The 19,457-nt window shown below is 41.1% G+C and overlaps 1 protein-coding gene across 5 annotated transcripts in view; it reads right to left on the bottom strand.

The window, feature by feature from the left end:
• Positions 1–14,687, bottom strand: part of LOC110492056 (nuclear factor of activated T-cells, cytoplasmic 2) — a 53,376-nt gene extending 38,689 nt beyond the window's left edge. For 2 of the 5 annotated variants that reach the window (XM_090202886.1, XM_090202885.1), the window contains exons 1-5: positions 14,389–14,687; positions 7,350–8,277; positions 7,000–7,168; positions 976–1,178; positions 56–228 (exon numbers count right to left, since the gene is read on the bottom strand). In XM_090202886.1, the coding sequence (XP_090059012.1) occupies positions 56–228; positions 976–1,178; positions 7,000–7,168; positions 7,350–8,277; positions 14,389–14,446 (1,531 nt within the window). In that variant the 5' untranslated portion in view covers positions 14,447–14,687. Of the gene's footprint in view, positions 1–55; positions 229–975; positions 1,179–6,999; positions 7,169–7,349; positions 8,278–11,250; positions 11,788–14,354 lie in introns of those variants that run through there. The other 3 variants (XM_021566034.3, XM_021566033.3, XM_090202887.1) reach the window with 2 other exon arrangements.
• Positions 14,688–19,457: the final 4,770 nt, after the last annotated feature.

The raw sequence follows: 19,457 nt of genomic DNA on the forward strand, positions 1-19,457 counted from the left end.
ACCTGGTTAAATACATTTTAAATAAATAACTATGAATAACTATGAATGTACTTACAGCACTCAATAGGATGGGAGGCGGTTTGCAGTGAGATGTGTTGCCCATTAGGTTGGGGTACATGCACACGAAACACTAGACGCACACGAGTGTTCTTTCGTCCGATGTCCGTCTCGCCCTTCCTCAGCTCAATATCAGCATTCCTGAGCTTCAGGATCCCAGCACAGTCGATTCTGTGAGATAGGAGGATTAACTACTGTAAGCCCTGTACAGATACCCATGTGTTGCATTATGATCACAACTGATATGGTTAATGAGATCAGATCTAGGTTCAATTAGTATGAGTTTTATTTCAAAAACTTGATTGAGCATGTCTGGCACAGCCTCCCAAGTGGTACGGTGGTCTAAGGCACTGCATCGCAGTGCTAGCTGTGCAACCAGGCTCTGTCGCAGCCTGGTGCGGTGCACAGTTGGCCCAGTGTCGTCCGGGTTAGGGGAGGGTTTGGCCGGCAGGGATGTCCTTGTCCCAACGTGCACTAGCGACTCCTGTGGCAGACTGGGAGCAGTGCATGCTGACATAGCCAGGTGTACGGTGTTTCCTCCGAAACATTGGTGATGCTGGCTTCCGGATTAAGTGGGCATTGTGTCAAAAAGCAGTGCGGCTTGGTTGTGTTTCGGAGGATGCACAGCTCTCGACCTTCGCCTCTCCTGAGTCCTTACGGGAGTTGCAGCGATGAGACAAGACTTTAACTATCAATTGGATACCACAAAATTGGGGAGAGAAAAAGAGCATGCCTGGAACCAATGGAATATTCCCATCAGTTTAAAATTTTCCCGCTTATCTGGTGGCATTGGAGACAGGCTCAGTAAACAGGCTCAACGAGTTTGAAAGAAAACAAATACTGTTTGAACCAGTCTTCAAAGGACACTGCTTTGTATGGGTGGTGTTTGACATGAATCACTACTCTAACTTCTCTCACATTGCTTTCATGTCGTTCTTGGGCTCCAGAGGGATCTCCAGGACTTTGGTGGAGTTGATGATCTTCTCGTAGCTGGTGGTGGTAACCGTCTTGCCCGTGATGCGGTGAACCTGGTAGAAAGCGTGGGGCTTCAGGATCCTCTCATCTGCAGTCCCGATGAAGATCTGCAGGCCCAGTGGCTCCTTTCCCCTGTAGCCATGCAACTGGAAGAAACTCTAATAAATATATTTTTTTACATGAAGTCAAGATGTTCACACTTTTCATAATGGGTAGTTTTTCAAGTTCCTATTCTGCCTGTTCTGCCCCCCCTAATAATTTCTCATTATTTGCCTATATGGTCATTCAATTTAATTTCAGCAAGCTATGACACCCACCATCTCAGATGCTTCTGAAATGGTTTCTGTAGTTAAAAAATAAATAACATAAGCATTCCTGCAACATTATTTTGTTGAAATGTTAATTTATAGGATTCAACTACTATTCAATAAACATAAAACCCAACATCCGATTTGAACCAAACCTCTTCTTAACAATTATCAAGACCTGAGGAATCCAAATAAATGGTCAAGTCACCCATGGATCCCCCCCCCCCCCCCCCCCCCCCCAAACAACACTCTAAGCCCACCCAAATGTCCAATATCAGTTCTTTATGGTTTTAGCAAGTAGTATGAAGCCGCGGATTGGAGTATTGTTTATTCATACTATGTAATGTATTCTCAGTGAATTTGTGGATGTTTTTTTCCCCCTGTTCAGAGAAATTAGCCATTGAAGTAGCTCGCATATTTCCCGATAAATGAGTAAAAATGCCAGGTTTTGCCCAATAGATTATGTTGTTCCTTCTACTGCCACACCATTTTATCAAATGTTGCTGGTTTATTGTGTTTACTAAATGGGTCACATCATTTATGTTGCAACCTTGAGTAGAAAACCAATAGCTTTTGCTCATGATGTAAATACAGTGCCTTGCGAAAATATTCGGCCCCCTTGAACTTTGCGACCTTTTGCCACATTTCAGGCTTCAAACATAAAGATATAAAACTGTATTTTTTTGCGAAGAATCAACAACAAGTGGGACACAATCATGAAGTGGAACGACATTTATTGGATATTTCAAACTGTTGTAACAAATCAAAAACTGAAAGATTGGGCGTGCAAAATTATTCAGCCCCTTTACCTTCAGTGCAGCAAACTCTCTCCAGAAATTCAGTGAGGATCTCTGAATGATCCAATGTTGACCTAAATGACTAATGATGATAAATACAATCCACCTGTGTGTAATCAAGTCTCCGTATAAATGCACCTGCACTGTGATAGTCTCAGAGGTCCGCTAAAAGCGCAGAGAGCATCATGAAGAACAAGGAACACACCAGGCAGGTCCGAGATACTGTTGTGAAGAAGTTTAAAGCCGGATTTGGATACAAAAAGATTTCCCAAGCTTTAAACATCCCAAGGAGCACTGTGCAAGCGATAATATTGAAATGGAAGGAGTATCAGACCACTGCAAATCTACCAAGACCTGGCCGTCCCTCTAAACTTTCAGCTCATACAAGGAGAAGACTGATCAGAGATGCAGCCAAGAGGCCCATGATCACTCTGGATGAACTGCAGAGATCTACAGCTGAGGTGGGAGACTCTGTCCATAGGACAACAATCAGTCGTATATTGCACAAATCTGGCCTTTATGGAAGAGTGGCAAGAAGAAAGCCATTTCTTAAAGATATCCATAAAAAGTGTTGTTTAAAGTTTGCCACAAGCCACCTGGGAGACACACCAAACATGTGGAAGAAGGTGCTCTGGTCAGATGAAACCAAAATTGAACTTTTTGGCAACAATGCAAAACGTTATGTTTGGCGTAAAAGCAACACAGCTGAACACACCATCCCCACTGTCAAACATGGTTTGGGCCTGCTTTTCTTCAGCAGGGACAGGGAAGATGGTTAAAATTGATGGGAAGATGGGTGGAGCCAAATACAGGACCATTCTGGAAGAAAACCTGATGGAGTCTGCAAAAGACCTGAGACTGGGACGGAGATTTGTCTTCCAACAAGACAATGATCCAAAACATAAAGCAAAATCTACAATGGAATGGTTCAAAAATAAACATATCCAGGTGTTAGAATGGCCAAGTCAAAGTCCAGACCTGAATCCAATCGAGAATCTGTGGAAAGAACTGAAAACTGCTGTTCACAAATGCTCTCCATCCAACCTCACTGAGCTCGAGCTGTTTTGCAAGGAGGAATGGGAAAAAATTGCAGTCTCTCGATGTGCAAAACTGATAGAGACATACCCCAAGCGACTTACAGCTGTAATCGCAGCAAAAGGTGGCGCTACAAAGTATTAACTTAAGGGGGCTGAATAATTTTGCACGCCCAATTTTTCCGTTTTTGATTTGTTAAAAAAGTTTGAAATATCTAATAAATGTCGTTCCACTTCATGATTGTGTCCCACTTGTTGTTGATTCTTCACAAAAAAATACAGTTTTATATCTTTATGTCTGAAGCCTGAAATGTGGCAAAAGGTCGCAAAGTTCAAGGGGGGCGAATACTTTCGCAAGGCACTGTAAATGGTGTGGTCATCTTCACAATTTATGCCAGACCTCCATGAATTGTTGGACCTTTTAGGAGAGTTGGATGAGGCATTCGTTGCTAAGAGAAGGACACATTTGATTGCTTTCATGGAGGACTGGCTTGACTTGTGAGGACACAATTCATTTTCATCTTGAACAAAAGCTATTGGTTTTCTACAAACCATTGTTGTGAGCCATTTAATAAACACAAGAGATCAGCAAAAGGGATAATAGGTTGGCAGTAGCAGGAATAGTGGCAAAATCTGGAACTTTCACACTAATTTATGGGGGGAAATGCAAGCTACTTCAATGGCTAATTTCTCTGAACAGGTGAAAAATCCCCACCAAATTCACTGAGAATACATAACATAGTATGATTCAACTGTACTCCAAACCACAGCTTCATACTACTTGGTGTGGGAATTGGGGGGGTCCATGGGTGGCTTTTGACCATTTATTTGGATTCCTCAATCATTGTTAAGAAGAGGTTTGGTAAAAATTGGATATTGGGTACTATATTTATTAAATATTTCATGAATGTCATACATTTAAATTTACAATGTGGGGGCAATCAATTAGTTAAAATGTTTTTCACCAAAATAATGTTGCAGTGATGCTCATATTATTTTTTTCTAACTACAGAAACAAAACCATTTCAGAACAATCTGAGATGGTGGGTGTTGAAATCCACTTTCTTGTGCTTTTTGAGGGTGAATGACTCTATAACTACATCTTCTTTGACAGTTTTCTGCTAACAGTTTTGGATGAACATAAAGCTAACCCCCTGGTAGGGTAGCCTGGTGGGGTCACATGTTGCTCAGTTGGTAGAGCATGGCGCTTGCAATGCCAGGGTTGTTGGTTCGATTACAATGTGAGACCAGTGCAAAAAATATATAGAAATGTATGCACTCACTACTCTAAGTTGTTTTGGATAAGAGTGTCTGCTAAATTACTTAGATGTTGGCTCAGCAGAAATACTCACTGCTGGAAACATTAGTATCCTCAACCTTGAATATCAGCTAGCAGCTCTTTGTTCTAAAGTAGCTGTCTTTGGAATTCAAAGGAGCTCCATAGGAATCAATATCATTCATTGGCATGCTTATTAGAATATGACTGCCTTAGTTTAGCCACATGTGCCACGGATACTTTCAAGACAAAATAAAGACTAGGTCTACATTAATTCCAGTACTTCTACAGTGGAATGGTTTGGAGAATTGGAGGTGGCCACATAGTAAATACATGTTTATAACATGATGTAAAACGCCTAATCACAAATATTTATCAAAATCATTGCATACAATTGCAAAGTAGCTGTAGGCCTAGTTGTTGCCAATATTCAGATAAATAATCAAAATATGCTTGCAACCTTGTCAGACGTCTACACTTTACATAGTCCCCTTAACTCATCACTAAAACCCCGTCTGTCTCTCTGTCTCACACACACACACATTTTCAAGCTCATGATTTTTCAGAAAGATAATTTTAGTTGCAAGTTCACACATTGTGGTTTTTGCATGCTTCCTTCCGAGGTAGTCTCTGGTCTCTCCACTAATCTGTCTTTCTCTCTCTGTGTGTGTGTGTGTGTGTGTGTGTGTGTGTGTGTGTGTGTGTGTGTGTGTGTGTGTGTGTGTGTGTGTGTGTGTGTGTATTTTACGACAGGTGAGAAGAGTATAGTGAGGGGGCAGAGTTTGGCTGAAAGAGGCATGGCAGAGATCACATCTCATCTAATTTCCTTGTTGCTCAGACATACAGAGAGACAGAGAGACAGAGAGACAGAAAGACAGGGAGACAGAGAGAGAGACAGACAGAGAGAGAGACAGAGAGCGAGAGAGACAGACAGACAGACAGACAGACACAGACAGCAGAGAAACAGGCATGGGGGGGCTGACCGAGAGAAAGAGGCACATCCCAGGAACCTGAGTAGCCTACAGCATAGTTTCCTCTTTAAAGTCAAGTGAGAATTACAATATTCACATTCACTGTTGTAGAGCTTTTTCACTGGTGAACCTCCTTACAACTGCTCAATGTAAGCAAAAACTATAGTGACATGAGTGGTCTTGAACACAGGTAGTTGAGTCTGACACAATGAGTAAAATAGAGGAATTCTATCTGAGAACAGGCCATCTGAGAAGCTGGTTGCTATGGTTGCAGTGAGTGAGTCAGAGCGAGTGGGACTAGGAAAATTAAAGTGGAGGGAGTTCAGAGTCTGGGACTGAGAGGGAGTAGTTTGGCCGCGCCTAGCCAGCCACGTGATCAGACGACACCAGGCACAGCTCACTGACCTCAAAGAGAGCCAGAGAAAATGGAAAGTGAGAAATGCTTAATTTCCACCTGGCCAGGTTCTGGCAATCAACAACAACAAGTAAGCTTTCCAGATGTTGCCTTGGAAACATTAAAATATGAACTGAAAGTTCTATTTCCTACTTCTTTCCTAAATATATGGACGACGTGGAAATGCCTTCTGTTATGTTCAGCTTAGATTGAACATGTAAAAAAGTGATACTAGCTCTATATAGCAAAACATAACTTTTTTTTTCATATGAGTATGCCTGAACTTAAGTTCACCACTCCTGTCTCCAGAGTACACTGGGGGTAATGTGACCTGTGTGTAAATGGGCCAAAACAACTGCTTGTGGTTAAAACATTGGTCCGTGAGAGGCAAAGCAGCAGTGTATTTTCTGCAAGAAGACAAGTGTTCTCATGACACTTTGGTTTGAAACAATTAACACAAAAGCTGTTGCTCATAGTAAATGAAGACAAAAACAATAATCTGCAAGGTGTTTACTGTAATAATGGCTGGGAGTTGACTTGATGAAACAGTAGCTGACATGCGTAAGATATCAGTGCACATTATAACTCATTTCAGTGAGTGTAGCAGGCTGCTAGGAAGAAGAGAAAGTTAGAAGGAGAGAGACAGGGAGAGATAGAAAGGGAAAGATAGAGAAAGGGAGGTATATAGAGAGAAAGGGAGAGATAGAGAAAGGATGAGGTAAATAACATATACTGTAGAACGTACACAGTAACACACAGTAGTAATTTTCCTAAGCCAGGCCCTGGGACAGTAGTAGCATAGCTATGTACTGACTAGAAAATACCATTACACACAACAGGCCTTCCTATTAGGGCTGTCCTACACTAAAGGGGGCTACCTAGAACCTGTAGGATAACTCTTTTGGTTCCAGGAAATGTATTATCCTTTTTGGTTCAAGGTAGATTCCTTTCACCAAAGGGTTCTTAAAAAGGTTATTTGAGGGTGCTTCATTGAGTGAAAAGATTCTATCAAGAACCAAAAAAGACTTCCATAAATCAACTTATTTTCTAACAGTGATACAGAGCCATTCCACTGGGGACACACTGATTAAATCAACATTGTTTGCATGTCATTTCAATGAAATGACATTGAACCAAAGTGGAACAGACGTTGAATTGAAGTCTGTGCCCAGTGGGATGCAGCGTACCTGGACAACAGGATGACCACCAGTGGGGGCTTTGACCGCGCCCCTGCTCCCCTCTGTCTCATAGTGGGCTCGGTGGTGGGGCTTGGGCTGCACGTCAACGTGGAGCTTGTACTGGTCTGTACGGCTGGGGACAGGCCATTCCAGAGGGGGCAGAGAAGACAATGGGATGCTAAAGGAAATAAGACATGGGGGAAAAGTATTAATTTGTCTTGTGCAATGACTAGGCACGCTAAATTGTGGTTCCTAATGAGCAATGAAAGCTTGGTCATACAAACATACAAATTAACAACTAAATCAGATTCATAATAAAACTACACGATGCACCTATACAGGCTTCCTACACCATTCACCTGCAGAGGTTGGGGACCATCTGCTTGGTCCAGATGGGAGGGATCACAAAGAAGGATTCAGCCCCAGTTTTATTCTTAACATCCTGCTCACAGGACACCAGGTAGTTGACCTCCCTGTGGTTCTCTGGGTAGAAGGCATATGCCTGGTTGGCTGTCTTCACTATCTTGGTGGGGACTAGACCAGGCTGGACAGTGCCATAGCCGTTCATGGCCTCAGCCAGACTGTTGGAGGTCCCGTAGTGGGCCCCTGCGTTCTTTTGGGGATGCTCCTCGTGGCCCCTATGGGGGGAAGGACTGTTGGAAGGGATCCCGTTGATCAGGCTGGTGTTCCTGTACATGTCGTAGGTGCGTTTGCCCTGTGGGGAAGCGGAGCGGGATCCTGGCCTGAGGGATGGGGAGGGCGAGCGGGGGGCGATGCAGCCCTCCTCTGTGCGGGGGGAGGTGCCTGGGGAGGTGCGGGGGGAGCCGGTGTGGATGTTCTGGAAGCGGGGCCAGAGGTCCCCAGCCCCGGTCTGGCCACTACTAGGGGACACGCAGGGAGAGGCCCAGGGGGAGTAGCTCTCCGAGTGCCAGCTGGTGGAGGAGTTGCTGGAGGCTGGGCTCAAGCACTGGGGCTCACGGTAGGCCAGGCTTTCGTGGCCCGGGACGGTCAGGGTGGGACGGGGGCTGATGTTCAGAGTGTGGTTCTGCAGGGAATCTCGTCCATCGCTGTAGTGCTCACGTGACGGTGTGATCTCGATCCTGGGGCTCAGGGCAATGCCCCCAAGCCTGGAGTGGTCCAGGTAGTTTTTGGCTTCCAGGTGCTCATAGCCAGAGAGGCTCTCTGGGTTGTGCTCACTACACTTAATGCTGTAGGGGGAAGCCTCCTCCTGGATGTAGGCCAGACCAGATGGAGGGCTGACTCTCTGTGAGGAGAGATTTGGCTCATCTACAGGAGATAGGAAACAAGGAAGAGAAATCATTAGGAAAACACATGAAAGTACAACAAAATACATTATTTATAAAAGGGATTGCCCATAGTCTGTAAAATCATTTCTCACTAAAGATATTCACTTTCCCCCCGAAATCGCATATCTTACAAAACGTACATGTTTTCAATGCACATGTTGAGAGCCACACTGAATTGAAATTCTGTGTTTATTGAATTAATCAATTAATCAAAATTAATAAAAACCATTTCAAATAACCATATTGTTAATCATTTTTATTCAATCCCTTAGATCAGTTTGATTAACAATTATATAAAACAAAAGGCTTAGATTTGGAAATTATTCACAAATCACATCAAAAGGGTCCTCTATTTGTAACCATTAACCCATTATGTACATAAAACAAATGTCATGATGTTTTGTGGTTGGAAAGTGTGTTTAAACAAGCTCTACCAATGCACTGTAATCAACTTAACCAATTGCTTTATTCTTTCTTTGAGTTGAGTGGACTTCAGAAGGACAAGAATTTGAGCTAACGTGTTAAAAGTTTGTTTAGTCAACAAACTGCTCGAAGTGGGCTGAATTTGAACCAGCTTGTTGAGTAAAATTACAACTTCATGTTTGATCAAAACCACTCAAAACCACACCCACTATTATCATATTTCCCAGCATGCCATACTACAGGTTGATTTTCAGAAATGTTTGTTTCAATACCTGTATTTCTGCAAGTACATTGATGGGTTGATTAATCTTATGCTACACAAACATAAATAACATACATTTTTCGAAACCAATCCAATCTGTTAATGGTTTGACTTATTGCACCCGTTGCGGAGATGGCCGTTACAGTTAATATGATTTATGTAGCCTCTAACAACTCTTTCCTATCTGGCCAGTCATTCTCAATACATGTTGTGAGTGATTGATATTGTCAAACACATGGTGGCTACGTAATTGGGGAGGTTGGGTTCAAAGTAATGGCTTGAATGGAATCAAACACACTGGGCAGAAACTGGTTGAATCAATGTTGTTTCCATGTCATTTCAACCAAAAAATTCTGTTTGATGTTTAATCAACATTGAGAACTGATATTATATTCCAGCCATTGTTGTGAGCTGTCCTCCCCTCACCAGGCACCTGGGATGAATTGTTGGATATCCTCATTCTGGCTGGATTCCAATACAACATATACATCACTTTGCAAGCCAGCATAATGTGACTTGCAAAGTGATGTGGCCTGTAAAGTAGCGATGGGAAGTTTGGCTCTTTTTATTGACTCTGATCTTTTAAACTCGTTTAGTCAAAATAACATTTAGTTCTTTGGATTCAGTAATTCCCAGATCACGCAGGAACCACTACCGGTGGGTCCTGAGTGATTCTACAAGCCTCTCGCTCGCCATAATTGCCTTATTGGAGCTGTCATTCGTGGCTGAGAGTGTGTGCTTCAAACGATGTACATTTGTGATTGCTACTCACTGGGCACACCACGTCATTTCAACGTGGAGAATTGGGTCATATTTGGTTGATACGTTGATCAATGAGATTCCAACCTCAAAAAGACAGTCAAAAGTTTAATGAATTCCCAATGAGTTATCACTATGCTTTCAACCATTTAAAAACACAACCAAATTCCAATGGAAAATCAATGTCTGATTTTTGGTTTAGTTGTTACCTAAATGTGATATCACTGTGCTTTCGATCATTTTTTTAATGGGAATACAATGTCAGATATTTTGTTTATTTTACAACAACTTAATGTGTTATCATTGTGCTTCATCTACTAGCACAACCAAATTACCTGGATTGATTATTTAAGTACATGGTGCAAGTTGTCAATGCCATTTGAGATTCTGCTCAGCTTGTTCTATCAATTGTGAAGATCTCCACAGACCTGTGACATTTCCATGCTATCTTTCTATTATTACATAAGAAGACATTTATTGTTACAGTAACCTCAAAATGTGTCCAGGGATGTGTTACTAATTTTAAAGACAAATAAATACTGTAAAATCGCCTTAACTTTAGGCTATTTACTGTATTACAAAAGTAATATTGAATTGTGTTTGGTTGACAACGCAACATTTAAAGAAGATGCATCTATTGCTTGGATAGTTCCATCTGAGCCACTGGCTTAATCCTATTCTTTAACTTTTATTTTAGGTTGAGATGGAGATCTGAATCCAACTGTATCATTTGTTGAATCATGAATCCAGAGTCAGTAAAAGGATTTGTTAAAAAAACAAAATTGTTCAAACTGCACATCAGTACTGTAAACCAGTAGGGAAACTTGAAACAGGAGTATTGGACCACTGTGTTAGGATGTATCTAGGCTCTCAATGAACGGCCATTTGCAATGTATTGTCAGATTTTAATTGTAAAGATAACATATTCACTTAAACACTCACTTGGTGAAGGCTAAAGGACTGAAACCCATCATCTCTGTTGCTGACAAATACAGTCATGAGTTGTAAGTACAATTCACTCACAAGGCAAAGCACACTGGGAAATATGCAAATAATGTCCAAAAAATTCTGAAGTTGAATTCACTCAACCTAAAATTCTAAGTAGAATGACCATACAATTCAATTTGAGAATGTATGTTGGTTCAGCTATATGCCCAAATGTTGAGCCAACTCACAATCCTGTTGCAGCTGGTTGCCTTACAAATGAATCAACATCTTATTTTACAGTGTGATTATACAATGTATACAAACATGCATAAGAAATACAGGATCAATCGTATCATTTTTGTCAACTTTTTTATTTATGTTTAGTAATGACTACTAGAACTAGAAGTGGAAGAAAAGTAACATTGTCAAAATTACTTCCTGTATATTTGTTTTCAATGACGCCAATGAATTAAACGTTTTTGAGAGCAGAACATTGTTTAAGAAGTAATTTGTCGTTAAAGTACTATAACGCATATAAAAGTTGAAAAGCGCGTGGGAGACTTGACAAACCATTGGACAAACCTTGATCTTCCCCGGGAAAGTTGTCGCAAGGTGGTTCGTATTCAAACAGGTAGTCAAACTCCAACTCATCTTGGCAGTTCACTTGACTCAGTTCCTCTTCCAACCCTAAATCACTAGGGTTTTTTCCGTCGTAAAACGAGTTCATCTGTCTTATTTACTCAGTTAAGTTATGAGAAAAACGAAAGGAAATATAGTTTGTAGAATCAATGATATTACGCTGGCTGTTGTCTTTATCCACTAAGGCCATGCGATGTTGGAGGCGGAGAGACTATTTACTTGCTCATTTGAAGCGATGATGCGACCCTGATGCATCAGTAAAACGCTTTGAAAAGAACGATCAGTATCGTAGTAGTAGCTAAAGCTTCCTGTTTCAAACTTAACCGCATGGTGAGACAAGGGGTGTCTATTTCACAAAGTAAATAAATACGATGCAAGGTGTCAAACGCGGAGTGATCACGCCTCCCTATGATCACTGACAGAACAGTTGCAGGTGCACAACTTCATAGTGACGAGTTGCATCAGTGGTACAGTTGAAGTGGTGCTGCCCCCGGGTGTTTGGCACCAAACAATTACGCATGACATATATAGGCTAGGTGTCTTACTATAACTTTTAATTCAAACTGTAAAGATAGTGTGTCCAAGTAGGCTATAGTATACTGTAAGCTACTATTGTGCACAATATCTTTACAGTTTGAATTCAAAGTTACAGTAATTGCAGCATTTTCACCCACCCATGCTGTATCAATGAGTCAATACATAAAATGAATACATCATTATTATACATAATTATGAATGACCTTTTTTATGTATTGTTTGGGGGGTTTACTGGTATGGTCTATGTTCTAATGAATACATTAATTCATTCATTAATTACTTTTAAACCCTTTATAAACTACACTGAACAAAAATATAAACGCATCATGGAACAATTTCAAAGATTTTACAGAGTTGCAGTTCATACGAGGAAATCCGTCAATTTAAATAAATTCATTAGGCCCTAATCTATGGATTTCACATGACTGTGAATACAGATATGCATCTGTTGGTCACAGATACCTTAAAAAAAGGTAGGGGCATGGATCTGAAAACCACGTGTGACCACCATTTGCCTCATGCAGCATGACACATCTCCTTCACATAGAGTTGATCAGGCTGTTGATTGTGGCCTGTGGAATGTTGTCCCATTCCTTTTCAATGGCTTTGTGAAGTTACTGGATATTGGCGGGAACTGGAAAACACATGTTGATCCAGAGCATCCCAAACATGCTCAATGGGTTACATGTCTGGTGAGTATGCAGGCCATGGAAGAACTGGGACATTTTCAGCTTCCAGGAATTGTGTACAGCTCCTTGCAACATGGGGCCATACATTATCATGCTGAAACATGAGGTGATGGCGGAGGTTGAATGGCATAACAATGTGCCTCAGGATCTCCTCACGGTACCTCTGTTTATTCAAATTGCCATTGATAAAATGCAATTGTGTTCATTGTCAGTAGTTTATGCCTGCCCATGCCCATAATCCCACCTCCACCATGGGGCACTCCGTTCACAACGTTCACATCAGCGAACCGCTCGCGCACAGGTCGCCATACACCCTTACAAGGACAAGGGGAATTGAAATGGTATTTTATTTGATCCTTAGCACATCGATTCTTCTCTGAGATGCTTTATGAATACGGGCCCTGATATACATTGAATTGAGAGAGCTAGCCTGCTGGTCCCAGGTCAGTTTGTGCTTTGGCATGACAATGAATATATGAGATTGTAAGACAGCACAGACAGATCTAGCTAAGATCAGGCTAGAGAAAAATTGACAGAAAAATTAGACTCCTTCGTGTCTAAACAAGTGGAACAAGTTTAAGACCATGTGTAGGTATTACATTTGTAAACCCTACTGTATCAGCTATAACAACCATTGTAAAGTTATAGCGTTATAATAACATCTTGTCATAACACCATACAACAATAGGTACATTGTGAAAGTTTAGGCCTACAGCAAAAGTAGGAAATATGTCTGGGAGGGGTCCTAATTGTTCCTAACAGGAATAACTGAACAATAATGCCTTGATAGCAGAAATGTGTCAAAAGTAATTTTTTGAAAAGAGCCTACACATTTTTATAATTGATGACCTTAAGGGCCCGATTCAATCAGATCTGCTTTAGCCGAAATCTGTTTAGTTGATGTTTTGACGGTGTGGGAGGAGGAATTGCGTAGAGCTGTCAAATCCACAAGCTGCTCCGGCATTATATTGCCATGTCTGCACGGAGTAGCTTTGAGATAAATCCCATGCAGCCTTGTTTACAAGTTCGAACACTGAGATGTGAGATGTAAACCTACACATCGTTTTATTTAATTATTTCCCATTTGAGCGTCATTATTTCTATATAGCCTACATTTTCTCGCCGTGAACTTCCAACGCGAGTGGGATGGGTATGGCTTCGAGACAGCTATTACACGAGCAGCTGCTCGCCGATTTGACCGCTCCGTCCAAAGCAGTTCCACCTCTCGACACCGCCAAAACATCAGCTAAGCAGGTTTAATCATGTCCTTAATCATCCCAAACCAAACTGTTCAATAGCCATACACATCTTGCCTTGGTATTGTCAACATAGAAGATGAACTCCCCAGGACGCACTGAGCGCGTGCACATATCAGTCACAATTCATAATGCTAATATTTTATCATAGCCATATGAATTTTGATACCTTACTGCTCATTATAGCTTGCAGTCATGAATGTTTTATTTTAATAGTTAAACATGTAAATGTAATCTACTACAACATGAAGGCTCATTTTCATGTGACTACAATGACGTGAAGTCTACCACTACAGTAGCGTAGCCTACCTTACATAGCGCTAGCGTTCCCCTCGCCGCTGCCCAGGGCATGTAGGCAAATAGCGGAATCACCATGGAATAAACTGATCAACTCATGTCCATCAGTTAGATACCCAAACCACTAACTGACAGTCCAGATATGCCACACACGATATACAACTACACAGTCAATATATCATATTTTGTGGATTATACAATGTACAATTATACATGAACACATGTCTAGGACTAAGCTACTCGAAAATCAATAGGGTTGATAAATTACCAGATTATCATTATTCAGCACGCGGCATCCATACCTTGATCCATCGACCTCATGGTGTGGTACTGTGCCAGTCTCCAAGATTCTCTAAACATTTGAAAATAAAGTTTAAAAATATATTTAAAAATGAAAAACTATTCTGCTATAATAGCAGTAGAAACCCACTTGCATAAAAAAAAGGTAATATTAAAATGAAATATTAGACTTCCAATACTCCTTTATAAATTCAAAAACATGGAGCTAAAATAGACTCCAGCAAGCTATGGTTATGGTTTGAACTTCTTTCCTTGCTCTAAGGATTACTTGAGTATCAAGAGCGGCTTCCTTCCCCGCTCTGGGTGTTTATAATGGTCCAATGCTGTAAAATAACGGGATTCCCTCAGTGTTTCCTCCTGTTTATGCGCTTTGCCATGGAAACCTGGAGCGGCTCCATCTCGGAGACTCAGGGCTTTCCTGCAAAGCCCACACTCAGGAATCCATGACGTCTCCGGCTCCTGCGCCAAGGCATTTCTGTGGCTTCTCGCAGACAGTGGCACACAAGAACTTCATTGTAGGGATGTGAAAAAAAATTACTGCAGGACAGGGGCTAAAAAAAATTAAACAGTAGGCCTATGTATACTATATACAGTAGTACATCACTTTTTTAGGCTACAAAGTTTTAATGTTTGCTGGTCACCTTACTGTAACTTGTGCATTAACTGAGTTTTAAAAATCAGCAGTAGTTCTAGGTAGACGTCTTCGCAGGTCAAAATAGTTGGACCTGGACCCGAACAGACTCGAGGGCAATCAGACCCGGACCCGAACGACCCTACAACAACCAGACCTAGACCCGATCTAGACCAGACCTGATTGGACCCAGTGACATTGTTTTTTAAATCAGCCAAGTTGTTATTCTGGTTAACGAATAGGTCTTTATATGTTGGCTAAGCCTTCTATAAGTCAATAAATTCCTTGTATTAGCATAAAATAAATGTTCTATATTCTAAGCAGTGCTGTGGTCGGGTCCACTCGGGTCTATCAGCTGTAGTTACATAGACCCCATTGCCACGGGAAGTAGCAGTGTAGAGGGTGCTGCAGCACCCCCTGAAAAATCAGAATTAAAAAATATATAATTCAAATTTGAAAAATTTGTGCACTGGGCCTTTAGTAGTCCTGTATTAGCAGACTGATTTAGCCATCTGTAGCGCCCCATCTTGCCGCCCCTATCATAGACCCAAGACCTGATGACAATCACACAGAAGCCGACACAGACCCGAGGGGAAAGTTTGAATTTTGGACACGGTCCCAGATCGGGTCTCGGGTATTCGGGTTCGGTTGAACCCGTGAAGACCTCTAGTCCGAGACGTCCCAAAAACTGGACGAATCAACGTTGTTTCCACATCATTTCAACCAAATGAATCAATGTGATGACGTTGAATCAACGTGGAAAACTGATTGGATTTGAAAAAACGTAATCAACGTCAGGGTATTTTGTATTTCTTTTCACCCAACTTAAATCCAATGACATGGTGAAATGTTTTGTTCATTTCACATTAGTTGACAACTCAACCAAATGTAAATCCAAACAACACATTAAACTGATGTCTGTGCCCAGTGGGTTATCCCTTCAATTCAGTCTGGTTGAATGGCCTGCTTGCCCTGCTGAACATGCAATGTTTTCTATTGGAAACTTGCTGTTAATAAGTTGTATAAGTTGTAGTCTTGCATCTTGACATTACAAATGAGGCAATATACGGCAGGAAAAGGTATGAAATCCTAGACCGCTAAATTGACTCCAGCAAAATTTCTATTGCAAATAAATGTGGCATAAATTCCCAATGGAAAGCATCTTACAAAAAAACGGAATATTATTCATAACAGCTATATAAAAAGAAAGATTGAACTTTTACAAAACATATACAATTCACAAGCACTTGACAGATTTATTACATACATTTCCCCTATGATAGCATATTTCATTTAAGAACAAGGCCCTATACTGGCTTCTATGCCAATGGTCAACAATGGCATGTCATTGTTTGGATTGGATGGGATTTTGGCAACACAGTCAGCTCCAGGGGCATTGTCCTTTTATGGACTTTTATTCTGTACATTTGCTACTGTAAGTCTATTCACACTCAATACACAGTTACACACACTGCCAATGAATCACATAATAAAGGTCTAACTGATGCATTTATCTTGGAAAGGTCTGTATAAGTCATGGAGACCAGGTAACTCAAACCAATAAATGTTTCAACCTAATTCAGCGCATTAACGAGTTCCCTGTGGTGCCCAGTGGAGGAAGCTGAGGAATGGGACATACAGAGAGGCCAAGGTAAGCTTAGTGGACATAAGTTACCACAAACATGCAGGTCTGTATCAGCCCTTACTCTCTTGCACACGCCTGTAGCTTGATTCCTAGGCTACATGATACAAAGATAGCTGACTAGATGTAATAGTGCCTTGTAACAGGATGCACCCAGAGTATATGGAACTCGTGGATGGATTACCATTCACTCATATGGTTCATATATAGGCTAATGTAGTAGTGTATAGCTCTGGGAGGACTCACTTGCCACCATGTTCCTGTACATTTATGGTCTCTTGGGCACACTTTCAATTGCCAAATGTAACTCCTTTTCCACACTCTATAAAGACTTTGTGAGGACCTATGTAGGCATTCCGAAAGCTTTTAAAGTTCTTGTTCATTTAAAGTGGGACTTCCAAGTATCTTTATACCCAATGGTGGTACGCGTTGTTGAGAAGCTACTGATTCAGTGTTGACATTAGTGACGTGAGCAGCAGAGCTATCCATAGGAAAAACTGTGTACTATAAAGGGCATAATCAGGGATCTGGTTCCAGTTCTGACATGGGTTTAGAGGGGTAACTGAAAGGATTTGGGTGGTAGACCCAGACTATCGGGTGAACTAAGTGCCTGCAGTCAGTGACTGTGCTGTAAACCACACAATTCAGAGCATACATTTTGGGGGTAGCCTAACTCTTCGACCGTCCGAGTTAAATCCCTTGTCTACCAGATGTAAATTCCTCCACTGTTACGTGACTCTTATGTAACTCAAGTTATGAATGAGTAAATTAATAAGGCATATGTTTGAGAAGGGAAAACTGACTAAGCCTGTCCAGACGGACGATTTTGCACTTCCGTTTTTTGCCATTAGAACCCACTTTTTCCAAGTTCATGCAGGATTTTCCATCACTGTAAACCAGCTCATTTAGGGAGCGTTGTCTGGGTTATAGCATTACCCCATTTAGTTTTCCTAGTGCAACATGTGTGTTTCAGTTTTTAAACTAGTGGAGCAGTGGAACTTTGATATGGAAATGGATGGCACATTATAATCATGTCTCATGGAAAGCTTTCAGACGGCTAAAGGGATGTGTAGACATTTGACTCCATTTTAGTTTCTCCCTAAGAAATCCATAATGAAATTGTCTCATTAAAGGTAGACTCGCCAATATGACTTTGTCATCGACAAGACTTCTTGCTTACGAACATCAACAACAACAAAATTCCAATCTTCCAAGACTGCCAGCACCCCTTCCCCTCCAATATTGGCAGATTAGAATTGTGTTATTGATTTCTGTAAGCAGCGAGTCGCCCCAAATATGATGATGTCATATTGCTGAGTCTACCTTTAATGTGTTACTTAATAGAATTAGGAATTAGAATACTAATAATTACTAGTCATTTAATAATATCTCTATGGTGGTACTGCTGTCTTGTCTTGAGCTTCATTATTTACATAGTTGTAGTGTGTAGCACATTACAATTTACACATATAGATGTTGTACTAACCAGTAGAGAAGGCTCTTGGCAAAAATCCACATTCCTAATTCATTTAGATTTCTGTTTGGACTTCCTGTTCCCTGTTTCAGCCAGTGTTTAGAACTTCATTCCTTAAACATTCTAAAGTTCTCTAAAAAAAAAAAAAACATTCCAAGTTATTCATGTTGCTGCTTTGACAGAACACTAGGTAATGGAACTGAATTAAAATGCTTGGATAGTAGAACCGGGCAGTATATTATGTCATGTGTAATAAGTAATCCTGTTTCTGTTCTGCCACAGCATGTCAACTCTGGAAAACATTTCCTTTTTTATTTTTCCAACTCAATGAACTAATACATTCCGTATCAGTATGGAAACTACATGTCCACATCAGATGAAACAATCCACTTGTGTAATAGGAGTTTGATCGATACTCTGTTTGTTTAACACATTTCTCTGCTTTAGTGCACTGGAAAATAAAGTTACATAGCTTTTTCCCCTCCTGAGCACAGGCAGCGTTATGAAATCCCATGAAACAATATCCCCCCAGAAGACACTATTCACTGCCGTAGTACCAATTTTCCAATCCTAACTCATACTGTAACTCTGACATCCTTCTATCACCCATTCATTAGAAATGCAGAGGGATGACATGTTTCTCTGTTTGTTTCCACGGTAGCCAGGTGTTGAGTTCTTTGGATCAATGGTGAGACTTCTTTATTCAGTGGTACATGATCGAGAATAAGCAGCCAGAAACCAACCATTCAGTCACCTCTGTGCTGTGCCCTGTGCCACTCAGGCCCACGGGAGACACCTAGGACCTGGAACTGTCTATTCACCCAGCACCTCAATAACAATAACCTCCGACCCTTATATGAATAGCTGCATCTCCTACTTGTAGTACAGTACTACTTCTACCAAAGATGGTGGATAAATAAAGATAGTTCCCTCAGGCTCTTCCATAGACACCAATGCGGTAGCAGTCTGCTAAATTCATTGACTTCCATAGAAACAGGTGTTATAGAAGATTGCAATAGGAGGGAAAATACAACAGCCCATCCTTCGCAGTAGTAGTAGGTGCTTAGACCAATCAAAGCATTCCAGTCCTCCCAGGCTATAAATAGCTGTTGAAAATGGTGTGTGAATGCTCAGCACACTTTCCTATGGTGTGTCATCACCAAAATCCTTTGTTTACACTAGGCGAAATAGAACATGTAGTAGATTGAAGTGCATTGACTGGTTTGTCAGAATCTGCCACTTTTGATTTATCCCCACAGTACAGCAAACAGGGTTTGACATATTTCAAACGAGCTTGGTCGTCCTTCTAATAAAAAATGTTTAT

Source organism: Oncorhynchus mykiss, chromosome 16 (assembly GCF_057628025.1).
Source record: "Oncorhynchus mykiss isolate SJ-2025 chromosome 16, ASM5762802v1, whole genome shotgun sequence".
Taxonomy (NCBI): Eukaryota; Metazoa; Chordata; class Actinopteri; order Salmoniformes; family Salmonidae; genus Oncorhynchus; species Oncorhynchus mykiss.